The 22,278-nt window shown below is 29.5% G+C and overlaps 1 protein-coding gene across 2 annotated transcripts; it reads left to right on the top strand.

The window, feature by feature from the left end:
* The first annotated feature begins 1,054 nt into the window (after window positions 1-1,054).
* LOC142326056 (protein YIPF6) lies at window positions 1,055-21,595 on the top strand. 2 transcript variants are annotated; one of them, XM_075368157.1, is made up of 7 exons: window positions 1,056-1,202; window positions 1,368-1,487; window positions 2,359-2,437; window positions 6,412-6,454; window positions 12,167-12,292; window positions 14,932-15,089; window positions 18,637-21,595. In XM_075368157.1, the coding sequence occupies exons 1-7, from the start codon at window positions 1,167-1,169 to the stop codon at window positions 18,753-18,755; spliced, it is 681 nt and encodes a 226-aa protein (XP_075224272.1). In that variant the 5' UTR covers window positions 1,056-1,166; the 3' UTR covers window positions 18,756-21,595. The 2 variants fall into 2 exon arrangements, with proteins under 2 accessions (XP_075224273.1, XP_075224272.1); XM_075368158.1 differs by lacking the exon at window positions 12,167-12,292 and having other exon boundaries at window positions 1,055-1,202.
* The last annotated feature ends 683 nt before the right edge of the window (window positions 21,596-22,278 follow it).

Here is a 22,278-nt window from a genome sequence, read left to right as displayed (position 1 = left end):
CCGTGCGGCTAATAGGTTTGGCCGTCTACAACGTAAGATTTCATTTATTAACTTGGCACCCTATAGAAAAATATTGTAAATATAGCGAAAATATGCATCATAACTAGATTTTAAGGAAACTATGTAATATCCGGTGAAAATGGGCTTAATATGCAAATGCATATAATCCGGTCTATAGTTATTAGTCAGAACTACCAGACTTAGGGTTTTTCTTTTTCTTGTTTAGCCTCCGGTAATTACCTTTCAGATAATACTTAAGAGGATGAATGAGGATGATATGTATGAGTGTAAAGTGAAGTGAAGTCTTGTACAGTCTCAGTTCGACCACTCCTGAGATGTGTCATTAATTGAAACCCAACCACCAAAGAACACCGGTATTCAATCTAGTATTCATCTAGTATCTAAGTAGATCTAGTATTCAAATCCATGTAATAATAACTGACTTTACTAGGACTTCAACGCTGGAACTCTCGACCAGACTTAGGGTACTGAAAATCTGCTCATTTTCTTTAAATCTCTCCTACACCCACAAAAAATAGGCTATGCTATGCAGTTTTAAGGCGACGAATAATAGGACTCTTGTGCTTTTTTTAAAAAAACTATGGATGCTGCTATCTACCAAGAAATTATTGAACAGTTCATAGCCTTACTGCAAGAGGATGAGCGTGATTGCTGGTTGCAACAGGACAACACCACTTAACATACAGCTTGCTCTACTATGGAGATGCTTCAAAATTTTTTTGACGGAAAAATTATTTGTAACTGACTGTGTTCACCAAGATCCCTGGTCTGAGTAGCCCAGACTTCTTTCTTTGGAGTTATTTTAAAAAAATTGTTCATAGGAGATATCCACATACCCAGCAGGAATTGAAGACAAACATTACCAATGACATCCAGGAAATAGACAGAGTACAGCAAACAAGAGTAGCCAGGATATGGTCAAACGTTTGACAAGTGCATAGAAGTGGATGGATATCAACAGCTTCCTTAAATTATTACGTAAGCGTTTGCAAATAAACTATTATTAATAGACAAAGTGATGGGGCTTCTTTTAAGTTGAGTGCTCAAGTTGCGCTCAATCCTTGCCGATCGGTGGTTTATAAAATCCAGTTCTCTTACGATTAACCATCACTTAGTAATTGCTAGTGTGTAATATACTTGTAAACATGGCAGGTAGTGATGATTCGATGACGAAGTTAGATGTAAGTTTATGTATTTCTGTTTCGACAAATTTTTTATTTAACTAAACTTTTTTTCATATATAGTTTTATCTTTGCCTGTACTGATAAAATTATGTTTTTATTATTTGGATGGGGACAAGTAATTTTTTTACTTCTGATTTCATTCATTTCGATTGCTTTTTTCAGTTATATGAAACTTACGATGGGGCTGTTGAGGGTGATATGAACGTTCCTGGACGTCCTAAAACTCAAATTTTAGGGGAACCAGGATTCAATACGTTGGATGAACCTATAAGGGTTACAGTGGTAAGTATACATATGTTTTTAGGTTAAGTCGTTTTGACGATCTATAAAATAAACCGTTTATATGTAAGAATAAAGTTTACTTTGGTTTTTTAAATCGTACTGCCATATTCATAATCTACATTAATCTTAAAATTAGTCTGTCAGACTACTCATGAATAAACAAATTAATTAATTAAACATTTTTTTTATTGTTATGAATGTGAAGAATCAAATTTATAATCTACAAACAAGTTATTTTTCAGTAATAATTAACAGAAATTAAATCTGCATATTTAACACATTGTATTGATCAATGTTACAAACACATAAATTGTTTATGTATATTTTATTTTTACACCTAGTTATTCCGTGTTCTTTAGTGGGTATAAGACTTTGCAAGCCTTTCTTTATCTAGATGTTGTGGGGGTTTTCTTCATCAGTAATGAAATTAACACTTCTTTTTTCTTACACAAATCTTTATTTCTAATCATGACATTTATTCTCAACTCTAGGCAGTTTTATGCTCTGTTCCTTTGCTGAACCCCATCAAAGGTTGCTTAAGAAAAACTTGTGTTTTGTATAGGTTGTGCTTGTGTTTGTTGAGTATAAGTAACATGGCAGTTCTAGCTTACTGAGAGATTTTTTCACTTTGATTTCCCCCCCCCCCCACCATTTATTGCAGGGTAGGATTAATGTAAGATTTTAAATCTTTATTTGCATTTAAATATTGAACCTACTCAATAGTATTACTTTTTTTTTTCATCTGAATATTATAAGATTGAGAATTTATTAGTAAAGTAGTGAAAAACTAGTTACAACATTGTAGAAATTTTTTTGTTGATTAATACACTTAATGGAAAAATGAATTACATTTTAACTTTTTTTTTTCTAGGCAAGAGATCTTAAAGCTGTTGGAGTTAAATTTAAGCATGTTCTTTATCCAACTGAGAAAAAATCTCTTTTGAAAGAATGTAAGTAAAATTAATTAATTTCTATTATTTTTTTATAATCTCAATTTTTCATTTCACCTTTTTTTCTGTAGAAACTGTATAAAGTAAGATCTAATTTGAGTTCTGTTTATTTTTATTTTTTTGTAACATATTTCAGAAGTTAATGATTTATTTATTTAAGATTCTTAAATTAAATAATTAACTTCATTTTATGTTCCAGTTAATTGTATTACTACAAAAGAAACAATTTCTCCTATTTCCCTGTCAAAAATTGTATTGAGACTATCTTTCAGTTAGAAAATTTCAGTTTCTTGTTTTTTAAATGTTCAGGCATATGCTAATACCTGAGAATATTATTTCTTATTTTGTTTCTACACGATTGTTTTTTTGAGTATGTTAATTATATAGAAATACATTAAATGCATTTTTTCTGATGGACATTTTTGAAATAATACTAGATAGTAAAATCTTTTTTCTAGATTTAAAAAAAATCCTTGTTGTTTAGAATGAAATATGAAAATTGCCAGTGTCATATTTTCACTTTCTATATATATTTATAAAAAAATTCCTATAAATAACAGTAATTTTGTTGAGCAGATTATAAACTAGTATTTCTTTTTAGCTTCTCCTACACCTCTGTATTCCCTTACAATGGATTACAATTCAGAATGAAATATTTATCTTTTATGGTTGGACAGTTAAATGTTTTGCTTTATTTAGTTTTAAACAATTGCATGATATAGTTGAACAAAACAATCATGTTGTTTTTCAGAGAAAGAGATTGGTAAAAAAAGCTTTTTTCCAAAATAACCTCCCTAAGTATCTGGGAATGCTTATAAATTGCTTATTCTATCTTTCAACACTGTGCAAAACTTTTGTACAGGTTTTACCATCATCTTAGCACTGAGAATGGCAGATTAAAAATTCCCACCATTGTGTTTACTTGAATGTGTAATAGTAATGTTTATTAAATAGCTTTCCTCTAAAAAATATTTTGTTTTATCCAAAAACAACTTTTGCAGTCACAAAAGCTTGTTTATTATCTGTCAAAAAATTAAAAATAAATATTCCCTGGGAGTTTTTCCACAAATTCTAATATTTGTTATATGTCATATTCTTATATTTTTGTTATGTCAGATTATATTTACATTTAATTCCCCTTTCTGTAGTTATTGAACATTTTTTGTAAAACAATTTCATTACTAATTTATATGCGAGAAAAAATCTGAAAAAAAACAATATAATCTCAGTAATACAAAAAAAGTAAAATAAAGTTTTTTAAAAATAAAACTGACTTCAAAAAACTAAAAATATATTGTTTACTTTAATAAATAATATCTACCTTATCGATTTTTTAAATTTTGACTTTCAACCTTTATTTGAGGCAATTAAGGGTTAGTAAATTGTTGGTAATTTATTTTGATTGGCAAGAAGTTTAAAAGTCGATTAAAGGAACATTGAAAAAGTATGATTTTTTAAATTCAGATTTTAAGTTGGTTAAATTTTTTAAAAGATTGTTTTGGTAAAATTTTTTTGTTTATGTTTATTTTAATTTAGTTAGGTCTAAGTATAAATTTGAGATACATGAATCCTCACAAGTACAAAGGGCACTAGGAAAGTTTTGCAATGTGATGGAATGGATCATCTTAGTGGTTAAAAAGTATCTTGTATAGACAGCGCCCAAACTGCACTAAAGCCGCTGTAGTCACTATCTCAGTGTCATTTGCTTTTAACCAGTGTTAATGAAAAGAGGTAGGTAGGGGTAGTGATATCATGATCGAAAACTGAATCCTGGACAATTTTACACGTGGATTTAGTGTTGATCAATGTTTAGAGAAATGACTCCTGTGCTTGGACAGGATTGTCCTTATCCTACAACAAAATTTAGATGGTACCGAGAGTTTGAGTTTGTAATTTTGGCCTTGAGAACACTCCAAGATTATTAGGTCAACCATCTTAATCTTGTGACTGAGGGGAAGAATTTTTGCAGTATGTGTTCAGTTGTTGGTACTGCTTGTTCCATCTCTTGGGTCAAAAACTCAACTAGACCTCAGAAAGGATCATCACGCATACACCACGAAGACCTTCCAACACCCAAGAATTATTATTTTTATTATTACATTTGATATATATTTTGGTTTCTCTGTGTGCAACTCGTGTCATTAGTGTTTTCTTTCATTCATATCTGTTTAATTATTTTATATCTAGAATAATCAGTATCTTTATACAGCATCTCTCTCAAGTTAAATTTATCGACGCTCTCAGATAAATTGTATAATCTTTTGGTATACCATTGGTAAAATGATGACTTTAATAAACCTAATTCTACACTAAAATGGATTTTCTCAACATAATTAGGTAATTAAGTTTAGTGGATTTTGGCTCAACTTATAATTTAACTGTTTCAGTATATCATTTTTTTTTTTTTTTTTGTTATGTACTATTTTTCATAAACAGTAAATTACTTCAGTTTTTTTTTATTAATGTCTAAATTCTTAATTATTTATGAACTAGTTCAGTACACATGAGTTATACCAGTCAGCTCATTTATTTTGTTTCCCTTACAATTATTTTGATTTAAACATATTAAGAGTTAACTCATCTACCAAACATTCTCTATCAGTTTACTGCCTTTATCACAGATTTATCAGTATTTATATGATTATTGTCATTAGTTATTTTATTTAGAGGTAATTAATTAATTATTAATGTTGTTTGTTTGAAAACAAAACTTGTTATTTTGGTGAATCTTGAAACTAGATACCAAAACTGTGTGGTGTTAATTAAATGTATCAAACTTTAAAACATGTTGAGTGTTGATGCACTTTATTATTTTTTTGTAATCGCTTTTCAATTATAGACCCTCTCAAAACAGTATGAAAAATGCTTGAGGTAGACAGGCTTGTCCAGGCTTGTTCTAGGGTATTAATGGACCAGCAGTTCATGGTATTTTGTGACAACATCAAGTTAGAAAGTTTTGTGAGTACAAAACAAAGAGTTTTGGGTGCCGCATAACTTGACTAACGATAAGATGACATGTTGTGTTTCATAAGCTGTGAAATGCTGAAAAAGTTCAAAAATTGAAAATTTCCGTATGTGAACAATATTGTGACAGGTGACTAACCTTGGCTGGACTATTATGATGTCCCGATTATGGCTCAGAACAAAGCGTGGATGTTCAAAGATAAGTAGAGCTCTGTGGCTATTTGAATATCCAGATCAGTGAAGAAGAGAATGGTGGCTATAATTTTTAGTTAGAAGTTTTGAAACAAGTTGTGTTGGAAACTTGGACGATAGTTACAGGGAAGTGATATACCAAGTGTCAAGAAGGGTGTGATTTATTATGAGTTGCTAAAACCTGTCAAAACTATTAATACTGAATACTACCAACAACAAATGATCGATTTGAATCAAGCACTGCGTGTAAAACAAAGAATATAAAAAAAGACAACACAAAGTGATTTTGCTTCATGACAATGCACCATCAGACACAGCAAAACTGGTCAAGGAAACAATTGAGACAGTTAACGATTGATTCAGTTAGGAAATACTTTCATATCCGGGTTACTCACCAGACTTGGGTCTGTCCGACTACTATTTATTTGCATCGATGGTACATGCACTTGCTGAGCAGCATCTCACTTATGAAAATGTACGAAAGTGGCTCGATGATGGTTTGCCTCAAAAGAGCAACAGTTTTTTTGGCGTGGCATTCATAAATTGTCAGAGAGATGGGAAAAATGTATAGCTAGCGATGGACAATATTTTGAATAAAATATTTTTTATCATTTTCATACAATAAACATATTTTCTATACAAAAATTCCGGTTTCATATATATGCACCTGGTAAAACAAGTTATAAAACAAATTTGATATTTATTTTGTAGAAGTTGAAAAACTTGTGAATTTGTTATTTTTATATAGAACTAATATATTACTATAACAGAATACACTCACTATCTTAATGTCTTACATTTTTTTTTCATTTTTACAGGGGATCTCTGGGGTCCACTACTTCTTTGTACATTTATGGCTATGTAAGTTTAAATAATTTATTGGATTTGTTTACCTACCTTCTAGAGCAGTGATTTTCAATCTTTTTAGCTTCTTGATCTCTAAAAAATAAAAATAAAATATATAATGAGTATTTTGCAAACCCCCAACCCTGTCCCAATGAGACCCAATTAAAACTATTTAGCTGTGTTGATAACGATGAGAATGAACATGCATGTATGAAGTAAACAAACATGAGAAATTTACAGGTTCCAACTTAATGTGTACTTGTTCCTTGTAATTTGATTTGTTTGCATAATATTCGCTGTGAGTGCTTCTCATTCAAAAATGTATATGATACATTTGAACATGTGCTCTCAGCAGTACAAAAGATGCCTAAAGGATTACAGAACAACAGTTTAGTTTTGAATGCGAAACGTGCATCTGGTGTCTTTATTTAAGTTTGTAAAAGCATAGTTTCATTGAAAATAATAATTGAAGTTTAGGTTTTTTAGTGTGCGGTCAAACAGTGTAACTGTGTTTTTTTTTTTAATTAGATTCTTATGCAAAGTGCATAAATTTGTGGAAAACGAAACTGATCTGCAACCTCTGAATCAGTTTGTAATCAGATAAGATTTACAATGACATCCCAACATTCTAGGGGAAGACACCCACCTTGTGGCAATTCCGGTCATCACACCACCCCCTCCATTTTGAGCTCTGAGGGGCTTTACTAGAGTTTGCCTTTAGACCCTCTAACTGATTACATCTCACAGTCCAGAACATCTCACATATTGTATAATTACCTTTAAAGAAGTATAGTGAACCATCTGCATATCAGAAAGCTGATACAATTGTCTCAGGAATCCAAAACCATTCTTTTTCATCTTAAATCTATACTTGTCAGTTTCTGTATAGTAGTAATCATCGTAGAAAATGAGATGTTTGTCTCAGTAGGTGTTGAAAACCACTTGGAAAAATGGTTTTCAACCTATAAGTCTTCCATTCAATGGCAAAAGACCTATAGACTGTAAGGAATGAATGCGGTTGGTCAGTTGCAGTGTGTAAGTATTAAATAGACATTTATTATCGTCAGTAAACAATACTATATTACTCTTCATTCATTGATATACGCCTGTGATATTGAACTCTCGAAGTAGAAATCTCAACCACACTCTTAACAGAACTTTCTTAAAAACTGTGTTGTCTTCATAAAATTTAACAATCTAAGCGGACTTATCATGTATAATGTATAGTTTGATTGATAATGTAATGCCAAGATATGTTTATTTTTGTCCAAGTATGAGGATGCGCCATAAGGTGCAAATTCTGTAAAAATTTGTAATGCTATCTATACCTTGGTTTCCATAAGCATTAACATTTCACTGTTTAATTCACCATTAAACTTCAATCGCAGTGTTATATTCTGTACCTCTGCTAGAGTTATTATTATTAACTTGTTTCAAATATCCATATTTTAAAAAATCTTCCAACGACCCAGGTATCATCATCCCAACTGCTAGTAGTTGCAAACGCCAGATAGAATTTTATAGGAAGTATAATCATATGAGAATCTATTGAAAACGAGTTTGACGTGGTACTACTATATAAAACTTGGAAAGTAAAATAATTATGGTTTGATTGCACAGTTTTAATTTGATAGTTTATTTTTTTTGTACATTTGTTAGTTGCATTGCGGTTATAGGACAACCACAATTTATTTATTTTTTTTGTGAAGTATCCTTAATTTTGCATAAAAAGTAGCTTTTAAAGGAAAATTTTTCACACAAACCATTCCTACTAGTTTTATAATAGTATTACTAGTTCTTTTATCCTGATTATAAATCGTATTCCATATTTTATCTCAATTGTATTTAGATTTCATCATATACAAGTTTGTGATTGTTATTTTTACTTAAAGAAATATTTTAATATTAACATAGTATTTCAATAATGTTATGATGAAACCTTTTATAATTGTTTGAAAATAAAGCAATGTGAAATAGATATTCACGCAATTATGTATAAATTGTATTTATTGAATTTATATAACATTGGTACAGTATAACAAACATTTAGCATATTACATATAGTTTAATTTTACATTTAATTACAGCAATGTACTGTCAGAGTCGGCATCTGGAACGCGACTGCCTCATAGACTGCCCCCACTTCCTCTTGAACAGTGAACAGAGAGGTAAATCCACTAGAAATGCTTAACATGCCACCCCCGTTGAAGTATTTGACTTCAAGCATCAAAAAGGAAACAGAGTTTATTCAAGGCTCTTTTAACTAGTCCCTTGGCAGTACGAATGCTGGCGATGTGAGCCGTACCATCAGGTCCGTAGTGTAGTTCTTGTATTCTACCTAATTCCCAGTGGAGAGGAGGCCGGAATTCTTCTCTAAGAAGCACCAATGCTCCTGGCTGCGGAGGTTTATAATCCTTCGACTTATTTCATTGTTGAAGGATTGATAGATATTCATTTGACCAACGACGCCAAAAGTTCTGGTACATACGTTGAAGACGTTACCATTCATCAAGCCAGTTAACATTTACTACAAATAAATCAGGTGAAGGAATTGAGGACAAAGGATTACCACCAGTAAGGAAATGAGCAGGAGTTAAGGGACTTAGGTCATTTGGGTCATTAGACAGACTAGTAAGTGGTCGGGTATTGACGCAAGCCTTAATCTTAATTAATAAAGTTTCAAATTCATTGTACAATAGAATATTCGTTCCCAGTACTCGCTTTAAGTGATCTTTTTTATTCCGGCTTCCCAAAGGTCGCCAAAATGGGGAGAATGTGGAGGAATAAAATGCCACGTTATATCGTTATAAGCACAAAATGAATGCGTTTGATGACGTTGATCTTCGGAAGCTAGCATTTGTTTTAATTCATGGAGTAAATTGTTAGCACCAATAAAGTTTGTGTCGTCAGAATAAATATGATAAACATTACCCCGTCTTGCTATCATTCTTTCAAGAGCGTAAATAAATTTCTTAGAACTCAAATCCGGAACCAATTCTAAATGTATAGCCTTTGTAGACATACAAATAAACAATGCCACATAAGCCTTGGTTAGAGTAGATCTTCTTTGCATAACTCGACGGTTAAGAAATCTATTCCACAATTTTCAAATGGGTATGCAGATTGCACTCTAGGCAGATCGCCCATTAAATGTTGAATGACCTTAGGAGCAACTCTACTGCAATTGAAGCAATTTCTAATGATTGATTGTGTGAGTATTTTACCATTAATTGGCCAATACTTGGTTGGTTCTTATGGCTGCAAAAAGAGCCTGAGGGCCTGCATGCAAAGTCTTAAGATGTTTATGTAGAGCTATCAATTTTGTTATTTGATGAGGATGGTAGAAGAATTGGATTTTTGAAATCTGGAGGAATAAGGGTGTGTTTTAATCTTCCACCGACACGGATAATGCTATTTTCATCTAAAAAAGGAACTAGAGATTTTAATTTATTGCTCACTTTCCTACCATTCTGTAGTTGATTTTTAATTTCACTAAATTCTTCTTGTGCGAGTTTGATCCAGATTTTTCTGCCTTATTTAAATTTTCAGCTGTCAAATGTCCAGTAGCCCTTTGCTCAGGATTCTTACAATTTTCTATGAAACTAATGCAATGAGCAGTTATACGTAACAATTTTTCCATGAAGAAAACTTATTTATTAAATCAAATGAAGTTGACGTAACTAACTGAACTGTTGTTTGTTTACGTTCTTCGGATTCTGAATTGATGGAATTAATTTGTATTGGCTTGGGCCAATAGTCTTGACATTTTGACAACTACTGAGGTCCCTTCCACCATAACTTGCAACATAATAACTTATCAGGATACACGGATCTTGAAATTAGATCTGCTGGGTTATCACTTGAACGAATTGCATCCATATACAATTTTGAGTCAAATCTTGAATTTGTGATGTTGTATTTCGTACATAAGTGTGATTTCGCAATGCCGATTATTGATGTTGAAGTTTTGACTTGTTGAATGCCTAACACAGCAGCAAGTGACTGGCTTATGAAATTTGATTGGCTGCCGCTATCTACTAAGGCACGACCCAGATAATAATTACCCTGAGAATCTGCAACCAATATTATCGCTGTTGCTAGAATTACTTCTTGATTTTTGCTTGAGCAGGTAGCTACAACATTAGGCGCATTCCTTGGTTCGGATTCCTTTTCAATCACTTGGGAATTAGATATCTTTTGTGAATTTTCAATGTGAAGTATGCTATGGTGTCATTTTTTACATTGTTTACAAGAATATGGGCTTTTATATTGAATGGTCTTGTGTCCCTCCTTTAAGCAGTTTAAACATAGATTATACTCTCTTACCTTAGTGAATCTTTGGGAGTAAGTACAAGTAGTCAATTGACTGCAAGAAAAGGTTGCATGGTCTTGTTTACAAATGGCACAAACACGTTTAAAAAAATTGATATTTGTATTGCAGAAAGTCCTTTGTACTGATTGAATGACACAAGAGTTTTTATAACTGTTAAATGTCTCTTTGATGTGCAGTTTAGATAGATGATTTTCTTCCCGTACTTCTTGAATGACAAACTGACCATTTAAAAACGTCATTAAATCTTTAAAAGCATATGGATTCACTTGTAACCATAGGTCTCTTGAGGATGTCTCACTTGTGATATCGTTTAATTTTTCAATTTTCTCATTTATAATTTGTTTAGTATTATAAGCTTCCTAGTGGTCTCTAGTTTCAAGATCCAATTTTTTTACCACTAGGAACAATAAAAGTGTACTCCACTGATCTACAGGCTTGCCGAGATTTCATAAAGCAGTTAAATGATTCGAAATAGTATCATATAGGTTTTTTAATCCAGATTCTGAAGGTTTATCTAGCCGTTTAATTTTAAGAATTCCTATATGTGAGCCTTTATTATTAATCTCTTATTGTCAAATCTCTGTTTGAGAGATGACCAAGCTGAATCATAATTACATGCTGAGACCTTGATTTCCTTGATAGTCTGTAGAGCTTCATCTGTATGGCAAGAACGAAGGTAATAAAATTTTTGTCAGTTTTGTTGAATTATTTATCATAGAATTGAATATATCATGAAAATCTGTCCAATCTTCATAGTTGCTGGAAAAGGAAGGTAAAAGTATATGTGAGAGTTTAACGACACCAGTTACGACAGTTTGTTCAGGAGAAAGCTCGAAAGGATTACTTGTTTCAGGAATTTTACGGGCTGAAAGAATATCTTCAATTTTAGCTCGGATATCAAAATAACTCTCTTCAAATGAGACGTACTCAGCTTCGTCATTTTCATTATAATCACTAGTAGCAATTTCTTGAATTTCATTTTGGATGACATTGAAGTCAATCCATCCTTCAAGCTTCTGTAGTCTCGAAGTTAAATTGGATAAGAATTTGATTTTTGCATTAAAGGTAAGGAGATAAGTCTTATGCGAGTGACTCGTGCCTTTACATTTCCGCGCCTAGCTCTTAAGAGCTTCGTTCTGAGACCTTTTCCTCGCTCTCCTCATTTGAAAATATGTTTAAAAATATCACAACCGAGTACTGAGATTACAAATTGAAACTATAATTAATTGTACTTAGGTACGCTAAATATATGATTAATGATAAAGAAAATGTTCTGTAGTACAATGCATAAACCTAGCTACGAGAATATATTATATTACATACGTCCAAAACAAAAAAAGAGCTAATGCAGTAACTAATGCAATACTTATTTATATTTTTTCTTCCTCATAAAGGATGCTTCAAGGCTCAGAATCTGCAGATGATAACGATGGTGGCCCAGAATTTGCCGAAGTATTTGTAATTGTTTGGATTGGTGCAATGGTTGTTACTGTTAATTCAAAATTGCTTGGTGGTAATATGTAAGTGTAAAACCTTTTTTTCTTTAGTGCATTGTTTTGATTTTATAAATATTTTAACAGTGTATAGAAGAAAAACCTAATTAACTCTTTATCTTATTATTATTATTATTGTTGTTGTTTTAGTTTGTCTCATTAAGACAAACATTTGTTTTATAGTTTTTAATTAAATTGATGAAAGTGGATTTACGAAAAATGTGTTGGGTAATATTTTACAGCTGTGTAATAATTAAAGTTAAAAGTATGTTTTTGATTTTATTTTGATTATTATTTATTTATTGCTTATAATCATTCATCAATAAATATGGTTCATGAGATAAATCAAATGTTTGAGTATCTTCTTTCAATAATTTACCCAAAGTTTTTTCTTTGAGAACATGTTGTTCATTGTAGATCCAGTTCTTGTGATGAACAGATGGATGTTATTTCTAAAGCTGTATGTCACCATCATTTCAGTGGACTTGGCATGACGATAGTTGACAGAATATTCAGCTCAGTGAAGTTGGAAATGAGAAACCACTACATTCCTCTTTTTCCTTAGTAAAGCTTAGGATGCTTATTCTTGAAAGTGGCAATGCTATGTTCAAGGGTATCAGATCACATGTAACTGTTTTATTACTAGTTTTATTTATAGCACCTGTTGAAAGTCATTACTTTGCTGAGAAATTAGTATCATTGTCCATCAGCTTTTATGTGATACCTCAGGATCTAGGTTTAAATCAATTAAAGGTTTAGTTTCATCAGTTCATTTTAAAAGCTTATATTATTACTCCAATGTAATTGTTTGAGTTTAATTAACTTCATTTTTGTGAGCTCTAAAGTCTTTGTAATTTACTTTAAAATCTGAATTCTAATAATACAGTTTTTAATAAAATATTGTTTTCGATTATGTGTATCTTAATTTCAGTTACTCATTTTGTCTAAGAAAATGTTTAACTGAGTACTGCTTTGCTAATTTTTCATGTGAGTTGTGTTCAAATGTATCAATCTTAGGTTAAAAAAACAAATGCGGTAAGAACAGAACTCAATAGTTCTGTTCTTACCGCGTTTGGAGTGATTATTTTGACGTAACATTTATTATATTTTCATCCTGAAAATATTCTTAAATACATATGCTTTTGCACATATTATTTTGTGTTTTTCCCATTTTTCATAACATTCTTTAAAGTCTTATTTTGCAACAGCATTCAGCTATGTTGCCGTAATTTTCATGATATACTCCTATTGGCTTTCAAATCATGATCATTTAAGCGATATTTTCAGTTTGAGAAATAGCCAGTCTATTTCCAAGACTAATAGACTGCAGGAAGGTATATCTAAAGATTAAGTTAAATGAACATAAAAATTACATATTAAGTAGGGGGTGACCAGTGATAGTGTTTTCTACGAGTATTGATTTCCACAGACATGGTTTTCTGTGGTGGAAAAAGATGAACATCACAAATACGTTGAAGGTTGTTTTTATAATAGTCCTTAAAATATAAGTTTTAAGACTATAATAGTCATAACTAAGCTTCAGTTTCTGGATTGTATCCATATTACCAATTTATTTCTAAAGCTGTATGTCACCATCATTTCAGTGGACTTGGCATGACGATTGTTATGATTTTAAAAATACCAGAATTGCTGTTATTGCAATTGCTCATGTTGTATGTGACTTAAGTAACTAAAGTCTGTTATGAATGCAGTTTGGGTACAGTTTTAGCAGCTGTACTTCTCATACCAAAATATCTGGTAAAACAATGTGGTTCGGGTGTTTCAATGCACCTTCATGTATTTCAACATCAGTAATTTTTCAGATGGTCAACCAGTAATTAAATTAATTCTTTCATAATTAAATACAAGAATTTTTGAATAACATTTGCATTTCTTCCTGTTAATGATCTACCCAGATTGTTGATAATTTTCTGCAGATAGTTTTTAAACATTTGAATGATTTTTTGTTTGTAATCTCCATAGCTTCTTCAATGAGTACTTTCTGAAGTTTGTATGTTGTTTCAGCTTTGGTATCATCTAACTAAAGATTGATTCAGTGACTGACTGACTGACAAACAGTGGTTGGGCAGTGACTGACATTACAGAAAAGTCTGCAAAAAATTACTCCTGTGCAATTTGATTAACTAGAGCAGAGCACTGTGCTAAGGTCACCTCTGATCTTAGACCACATTTTTTTATTAAGTTTTTACATGTTCCCATCCCTGATATCAACCTAATACATGGGATGTAGTATAAATATTTAATAATAAATTATAGTGCCATGCTTAACCAGAATTTGAACCTGGACCATCTGAATAAAAGATGGAAGCAGGTACTTCCCTTCTAGGAGGTTGGCTGAATATAGTGATTGTAATGATTTATAAGTATTGATATTTGATTATTAAATTAAATTGATGCTGATCAATTTATATCAGCTAAAAACTGTTTTGAAAACAACTGAATTCATAATCAGTAATAAATTGTATCTCTGTAGATTCTTATAAAATATGATTTCTTACAAGTATAATGTAATTGTTATTAAAATGATTTCTGTGATTTTTAGAAATTTATGAAGAGAATATTTTTTAATTGTTTGGAAATTGAATATTATGATTTTTTTAATAATAATCATGTTTATTAAATAAGACTTTTTTTTTTTTTTTTAGCTCATTCTTTCAGAGTGTGTGTGTATTAGGATACTGTTTGCTACCAACTACAATTGCACTTATAGTCTGTCGCCTTATTTTAATGACAGAGCAATCATATTTTCTATTTACACTAAGATTTTTTGTTACAATTATTGGATTTGCTTGGGCTACTTTTGGTAAATAAATGTTTATGTCTTATTAGCTAAGATAGTATTATTTTTTTGTTAAACTGTATGTTTGCTTGTTTATAATTTGTTTATTCACTTTTTGCTCTTATATGAGTGGATTCAGTAATTATTAGCAACATAGTGATTTCTCTTTGTTAAGATAACAGATAAGTAATAAGAGAAAAGTTTTGGTTATTCACAGTTTATTACAAACTGAGAATATATCACTTCTAATTAATGGATCGGCAAGAAAGTAACAATATGTAACTTAAGTTAGATTAATGGGCCCATATATATTATGTCATAGTGGGCATTCTAGTAAAAGGTTTCAGTAGTATAGGTGTTTTTAAGCTAGCTACTACATTTTTGATTGGATTGCATAAAACAACAACAGTTGTTTGTTACTTTATTCTATTGAATGATTGTTAACTAAGTGACTATTTAGTTTTAGATTGTAAGTATAATTTTTGTAAACAGTTCATGAGCATTTTGTTGTTTTACAGTTTTTATTTTTAGTAATTGTCTGGTATAGCTTGTTTTTAATAAGTAATAATATATGAAGGTGCAGTAAAAGGGCCAATCAGTAGCAAAATGCGAAGTTGGAAAAATGAAAAATTGTTTTTGTTGAAAAGATTTAAATCTGTGTGCATGTAGTTTCTGTAGCCATGTGTTATTGTGAAAAACAATTCCTGATCTCAGTATTCCCCATTGTTGGTTTTGAACAGAACATTGCAGTTTAAAACGTATTTCACAAAAGGCTTGTAATATGGTGAATGTTCCATCCATGAAATCAATCAAAAGCATACCCTTTAGGTCCCAGAATACAGTTTTCATGATTTTCCTTTGAGACTGGGCTTATTTGATTTTTTTGGTTTAAGTGAACCAGAATGATGCCACTGCATGGATCATTCTTTTGTCTCATCATTGATGTACAAAATCCACAGTCCTCACTAGAGATAATATGGAAAAAAATTTGTTTCCCTTGTCGTTAAAGCAGTTGAGAAAAGCACATGCAGATATCATTTTCTGATCTTTATGAGCACTTGTCAATATTTTTGACACCTAAATATAGGGGTTCATCCTTGAATTGATGGTAATTTGATGATTAAATGTCCAACAGACCACTTGAAGCTTCTGCGCATGCATGAACAAAATCATGTTGCAGTCGCTGTTTATAACTCATTGGCTCTTACTTTTGAAATGCATCTCATATAAACATTATTATTTAAATTTCACATAATAGAAGGCACTGGAGTTTAAAAATAGAAAGTTGGAATTGATGAGCCAGAAAGCATTTATTATCAGTCAGTGTTTTATACAAAATTAAATTTTTTTGTACATAATTTTTATATGCAAGCCGTAAAGCAGCCAAGAGGTGATCATTGCAGTTTCTTAATTGAAAAGTCTTTGTTCAAATCTCCATGTGGATTTTTTTACTTTTATTTTTTTTTAAATATACATTACGCAGATGTTTTTTTGAATTTCTAACAGCCCATTTGGGACTATGCTGTTATCATATCTTTTTTCTTATTTTCCATGTTACCCTCATTTTCTTAAAATGCACTCACTTATCTTCTGATGTCCATTTCACTATGTAGATCAGTTTTTATTAGATAGTATTTATAAGAACCTGGAAAAAAACTATGAATTTCATGTTTGTTGATAATTATTTTATTTGATTATAATGATTATTAACATTAACAGATTTTGTTATAAAACTTTGATATCTTGTCTCTTACAATTTGAAAATATCTGTATATATTTTTATAATTATTTTCCTACATATTGTGGCCGGCAAAGTGAAAATGAATAAATTTTAATTTATTGATTACTTTTTAAAAAATTATTTATTTTAATTTTTTCAAGTTATATAAGCAGAATTTGTTTGTTGTCTATTTGTTAATAATTCATTTCTATGTGACCCCTATAACGATGATCATTCTCTTGTCTCAGCATTGATGTACAAAATCCACGATCCTCACTAGGGATAATATGAAAAAAAAATTTTTAATCATTAACCTAAATGTTATATGTTCATAAAACGTTTAGGTTAATCATTGTAATATTCAAATAAAATAAAAATCAGTTAACATGAAATTCATCTAAATTTTTTTTTTAGAATCTTATACGTAATATTATTATTGTAAATGCTATTTAACCTTTTCCCATCACAATGATCTGCAGTTGATTAGCGTTCCGTGAAAATATGTTGGTATCTGATTGCCTCCCTTCATAGTCTTATGCTACCCTCTTGTGAAAAAAATTACAGTATATTAAAGAGATTTAAGAGATTCTGACAAAAAAAAAACCATTATGATTGGATATTTTTTATGCCTGTAACAAAAAAAAAATTGTAACAGTACAAAAATTATGATAATTTAATTGCAGAATTTTTTTGCGCATTTCTACCGCGTTTTTTATTAGCAAAATTATTTTTTTTTTGCTTTGTGTTTATGAAACATAGTTTGCTGATTTAAAAAACAATACTTTCAACAAATCGGTTGAAAATTGGGCAAAATATGATGAAAAACCCAAGTCATAAATCACAGATTAGTAACATATGTTAGTATAAGTGAAATTAGATTCAGAAAACTACATTTTATAAAAATCCCCACCACTCAAAAGACTATTCAGATTGACAAAAAACCATTTTTACTGTATACTGTTATTCATTATGAATCGATATGTGTTACATGTTTACCGATATCATTTGTCTGTAAAGATATTTATAGACCTCAAGTAAAAGTGGCGTATTTATGACCACAAATTCTTTTTTTTTGTGTGTCATAAATCATAATTTATTATGTGTTTCAATACATCGATATGTTGCTAATAAGATAAGCTATTTTTGTAAATAATAAATAAATCCATAATCCTCATAGCAATTATAATACACAAGTCACACACACACACAAGCACATTTCTGATAAAAAAATGATCATATTCGTTCTAGTCTAAATAAAACATTTTACATCGTTTAAACGTCGTTCAAATTGTGTAATAAAACTGATTCCTTTGTGAATATAAAAATAAATAACCGACTTAGATGCCATATAAAATGATTTTGTAACAGCGTTTTAAAACTGATGCCGTACGTAACCAGTTCCAAGGCTATATGATCTGAAAAGATTAATAAAAAATTGTCTGTGTTAGTATTTATTTAACAAAAAGGAAAAGTTGAAAAAAGAACAGAAGCTCAAACCCAAGACCACTCGGATTATGAGACTAGAACACTTGCCACTTGGCTACTGCCACTGCTGTGATTAGAGATTCAAATAAGCTATGGATGGATATAAATTAAGCTCTAAAATTTTTAAATGGAATTTTTCTCTAAAATGCTTTGTTATTAGTCGACCATCTTTCTTTATCAGTAAAACATATATAATTAATGTTTGATTGTATTAACTCACTAGTAGAAAATGTAACACCAAGTAAATTGAAGTGATTCATAAGCAATATTTCCTGTTAACAGTGGCCTGTTAATGGGAAGATCCAAAATTATTTTATATATTTGAAAAACCTTATTAATTAATTTCTTTTGTTATTTTTGTTGCAGCATCTGTTTTATTTCTTGGGGATAGTCAGCCTCCTGGTAGAAAAGCTTTAGCAGTGTATCCAATATTTCTTTTTTACTTCATCATTTCATGGCTTGTTTTATCACATACTGTTGAATAATTTTTTTGACTCTCTTAATGTTATATTGTATAAATTTATTTATTTTCATTCCATGGTTTATATATTCTATTTATTATTGTTAAATTTTAATTTATTTATTGTGTATTATTATAATGTACATAAAGTATTATTTTTTTAATAATTATTGATTATTCCATTGCTGGCAAATAATTTTCTCATTTATGTAGCTTTCTTTCTTTGATACAAACACAAAATTTTTTTTGAAAGGCACAAATGAAATATTATTAATTCAAATATAGTATTAATAATTAAAGAAGATTATAGACTGTTACAGACAGTCAGTGTATTAGAGAAGAATTCAATAAAAACTATTTCTTATTCTGAGTATTTTGTAACATATACATAAAAACCCAATTTGTATTGTAATTTAAGTAATTTTATCATCCAAATGATACTTTTAATGAGGTGCAATATAGCATTTTCTCACTTTAAAGATTATGTGTTTTAAGTTCACAGATGCTTAAATAAATATTCAAATTAACATATTAATTAACATTAATTAATAACATGTAGTTATTTTAATGTATAATTAAGTTGTTGAATTAATTTCTATTATTAAGTTTAAATAAGTTTTTACTGTTGACACTTATCAGTTAAATACTTAGCATCGGCTGTGTATATAAATATAATAAACAAAGTTTGATACATATTTTCAAAACTAAATGATAATAAAAACCAATCAAATTTATTCAGCAAAAAAATCTGTTCTACAACAAATATTTGATTTTTGAAAAAAATATAAGTATTAAAAGTAAATAAGTAAGTATTTTTTATTTTTATGTAAATATAAATTTCATTTTACTGATCTCTTGTTCTATAAAACTATAAACATTTTTTATAATGTGTAGAAGGTTCTTCAGTTCATTCCTTCTAATAAAATGGAGTAAAGAAAAACATCTTACTGTAAAAATACCACAATTAATTGTTTTCTGTCTAACCTCTCAAAAATTGATTTAAAAAAAAATCTTGATTTAATAATTTTGTTATAATCTTACTGCTGATCATTATGAAAAATTATGTTGTAGACTTCACTGATAAAAATGAAAATCTTTTGAAGTTTTTAAATAATAAATTTAAATGATCACTTTGTACTGCATGCAACTGTATTACCATATTGTCTTTAATTACTTAACTAGAATATTGCCAGTTATGCCTGATTTGGAAGTTTTGATGAGTTAACTCCATTAAAAGGAGTGTATATGAGCTGATAAAGGAGCTGAATAATTTTAAAACTTTTTTCTAGATTCACAATTACATGCAGTTAAAAATTGATTCAATTTAGTTGTTTATTCATCTTTGATTAAGTGGCTGACTCACTTATAATCTTCTTTGTTTCACTTAAGTTGTATTCTATATCTTATGAAAAGTTCTCTGTAAAATATACATGCTCCTTACATTAAATAAATGCCATACATTTTGACAAAATGGTTAATGTTCATGCACTTTTCATATTTTCTATTTGTTGTCTCGTATGTAACTGAAATTTAGCATAAAGGTAATGTAGATAATATAGCAGTAACATATCAAAATTTGTTAGTATTTCTCTTATTTAATTATTTACCACAATTTAAACTTTTGAACACAAATAATTAAAGTTTAATACTCCTGTAATTATTTTAATATTCCAGTAACCACAGACATTTGACGTATAATATGTATTTAAAATTTGATCCCCTTTTAGAATATTGTAATATAAAAGCGTACTTGACCTTTATTTAATTTTTTGTTAAAAAATCTTTATTTTTCACTTTTGATCTTTCTTCTTTGATTAATTTAACCTTTGTCCTTTCACCTGATTCCCAATACGTATTAGTTTCACTGTATGAAATCACATTTATTCAAAAGCAATAGAAGAAAAATAAAGTTGCTGAACAAAGGTGAAGTAAAGAAAAATCTTAAATAGAATGACTACACACTCCACGGTACTTCACAGAAATGTTTCAGTATTGTTATATCAATTATGTATGTAAGTCAAAGGTATTTTTACTACTTAATTCAGACTCAAACCTAAGGAAATTACAAGTAAGCTTGCTGACTGCTTCATGATTAGAATACTCTGCTTATTCATAATTTCACCCCAAGGCTAGGATATAAGAGGTTTGTCACCAAGGTAATAATTGAACAAACCTTGAATGCCAAACCCAACATTCCCCATGTGAGGTGGCAATGTTGCTGTAGTAAAAAAGGACAAAGCACCACTCCTTAAAAAGAAATGAGATTATATTAAAAGGTGAGACAACTAATTTTTTAAAAAGACCAACCAGGAATGTTACAGCTCAAAGAAATATAAATAATAAACATTCAGTATAATTTCAACCTATTGTTGAATATAAGCAAAATATGACAAATTAATTTATTTAATAAAAAGATTAATAATTAAATTTTGACCAAAGAAAGCAGTAATTTATTTCAAATCAGACTAAATATAATAGTAAATATGGGTAGGCACATACATAAATATACAAAAATATATTCCTAATTTTATTAACATCACCTTTGATAAAATAATTTAAAAAATTTAAGTAAGATTTTTCTGCTTGTAATAAATAGAAATAGAATTTACAATATTTTTAAGGATCACATTATTTTTAAGTGTATAATTAAAAATATATATATTTTTCTATATAATATATGTTTGTATATTAATGTTGGTTATTTAGAAATATGTACTGAAATTTATTTATATATTACCCAAGTGTAAACTGTAGCAAAAATTAGTTATTAATAAGCAATTTTATTGTTAACTAATTATAATTGTATTATTTCTTATAATTTTTTTTTTTAGTTTTGATATAATAAATTATTTCAAGTTGTTAAAAGGTGTGTAAATCATCAACCTAATTGGCCAACAAACAGTATTAATCTAGAGACAAGAGTTCTTGATGGGAAAGTGGGATTTATAAATGAAAATTAATTCTCTTTCTGGAAATAAAAATACTTATTGCAAGATCAGGCCATATCCCAAAAAAACAAAAGAAAAGAAGAATTTATTGGATACATTAATTTCATTAAATAAGTTGTCTTAGCATATGGTTGCTGTTTTGGGGAAGTATATCTGTAGTTCTGGAAGACTAAAAATGATTAATCTTCAAAGTTGTAGATTATATCTGCGACTGGAGGACCAAAAATGTGAAATAATTTGCCGCTTTGGTTTTTAATACCTACTTGGTTGGGTTAAAATTATTCTAAGTATTATATTACTCGTTGGATCATTGAAATAAATAAAAGTTCTTGTTTTGATTATATTTCAAATTATATTTATTATAATATTCACACTATAAATGAATAGTGTATAAATTTATAGCGTAAACAATAGTGTATTCTTTTATGCAGTGTTTTCTAATAGTGTAGTGTAGTGTTTTATAGTGTATAAAAATTTATACGCTAAAAAAATTTATAATTTTACACTACAAATTTATAATTTGTAGTATATAAATTTATAGTTCACACTATAAATTATTGGTGTTATAAATTAATTATACATGACTTAAGTACATGTTGA

This window comes from Lycorma delicatula, chromosome 6, assembly GCF_047948215.1.
Source record: "Lycorma delicatula isolate Av1 chromosome 6, ASM4794821v1, whole genome shotgun sequence".
Classification (NCBI taxonomy): domain Eukaryota; kingdom Metazoa; phylum Arthropoda; class Insecta; order Hemiptera; family Fulgoridae; genus Lycorma; species Lycorma delicatula.
This window is presented reverse-complemented; position numbering and strand designations above follow the sequence as displayed.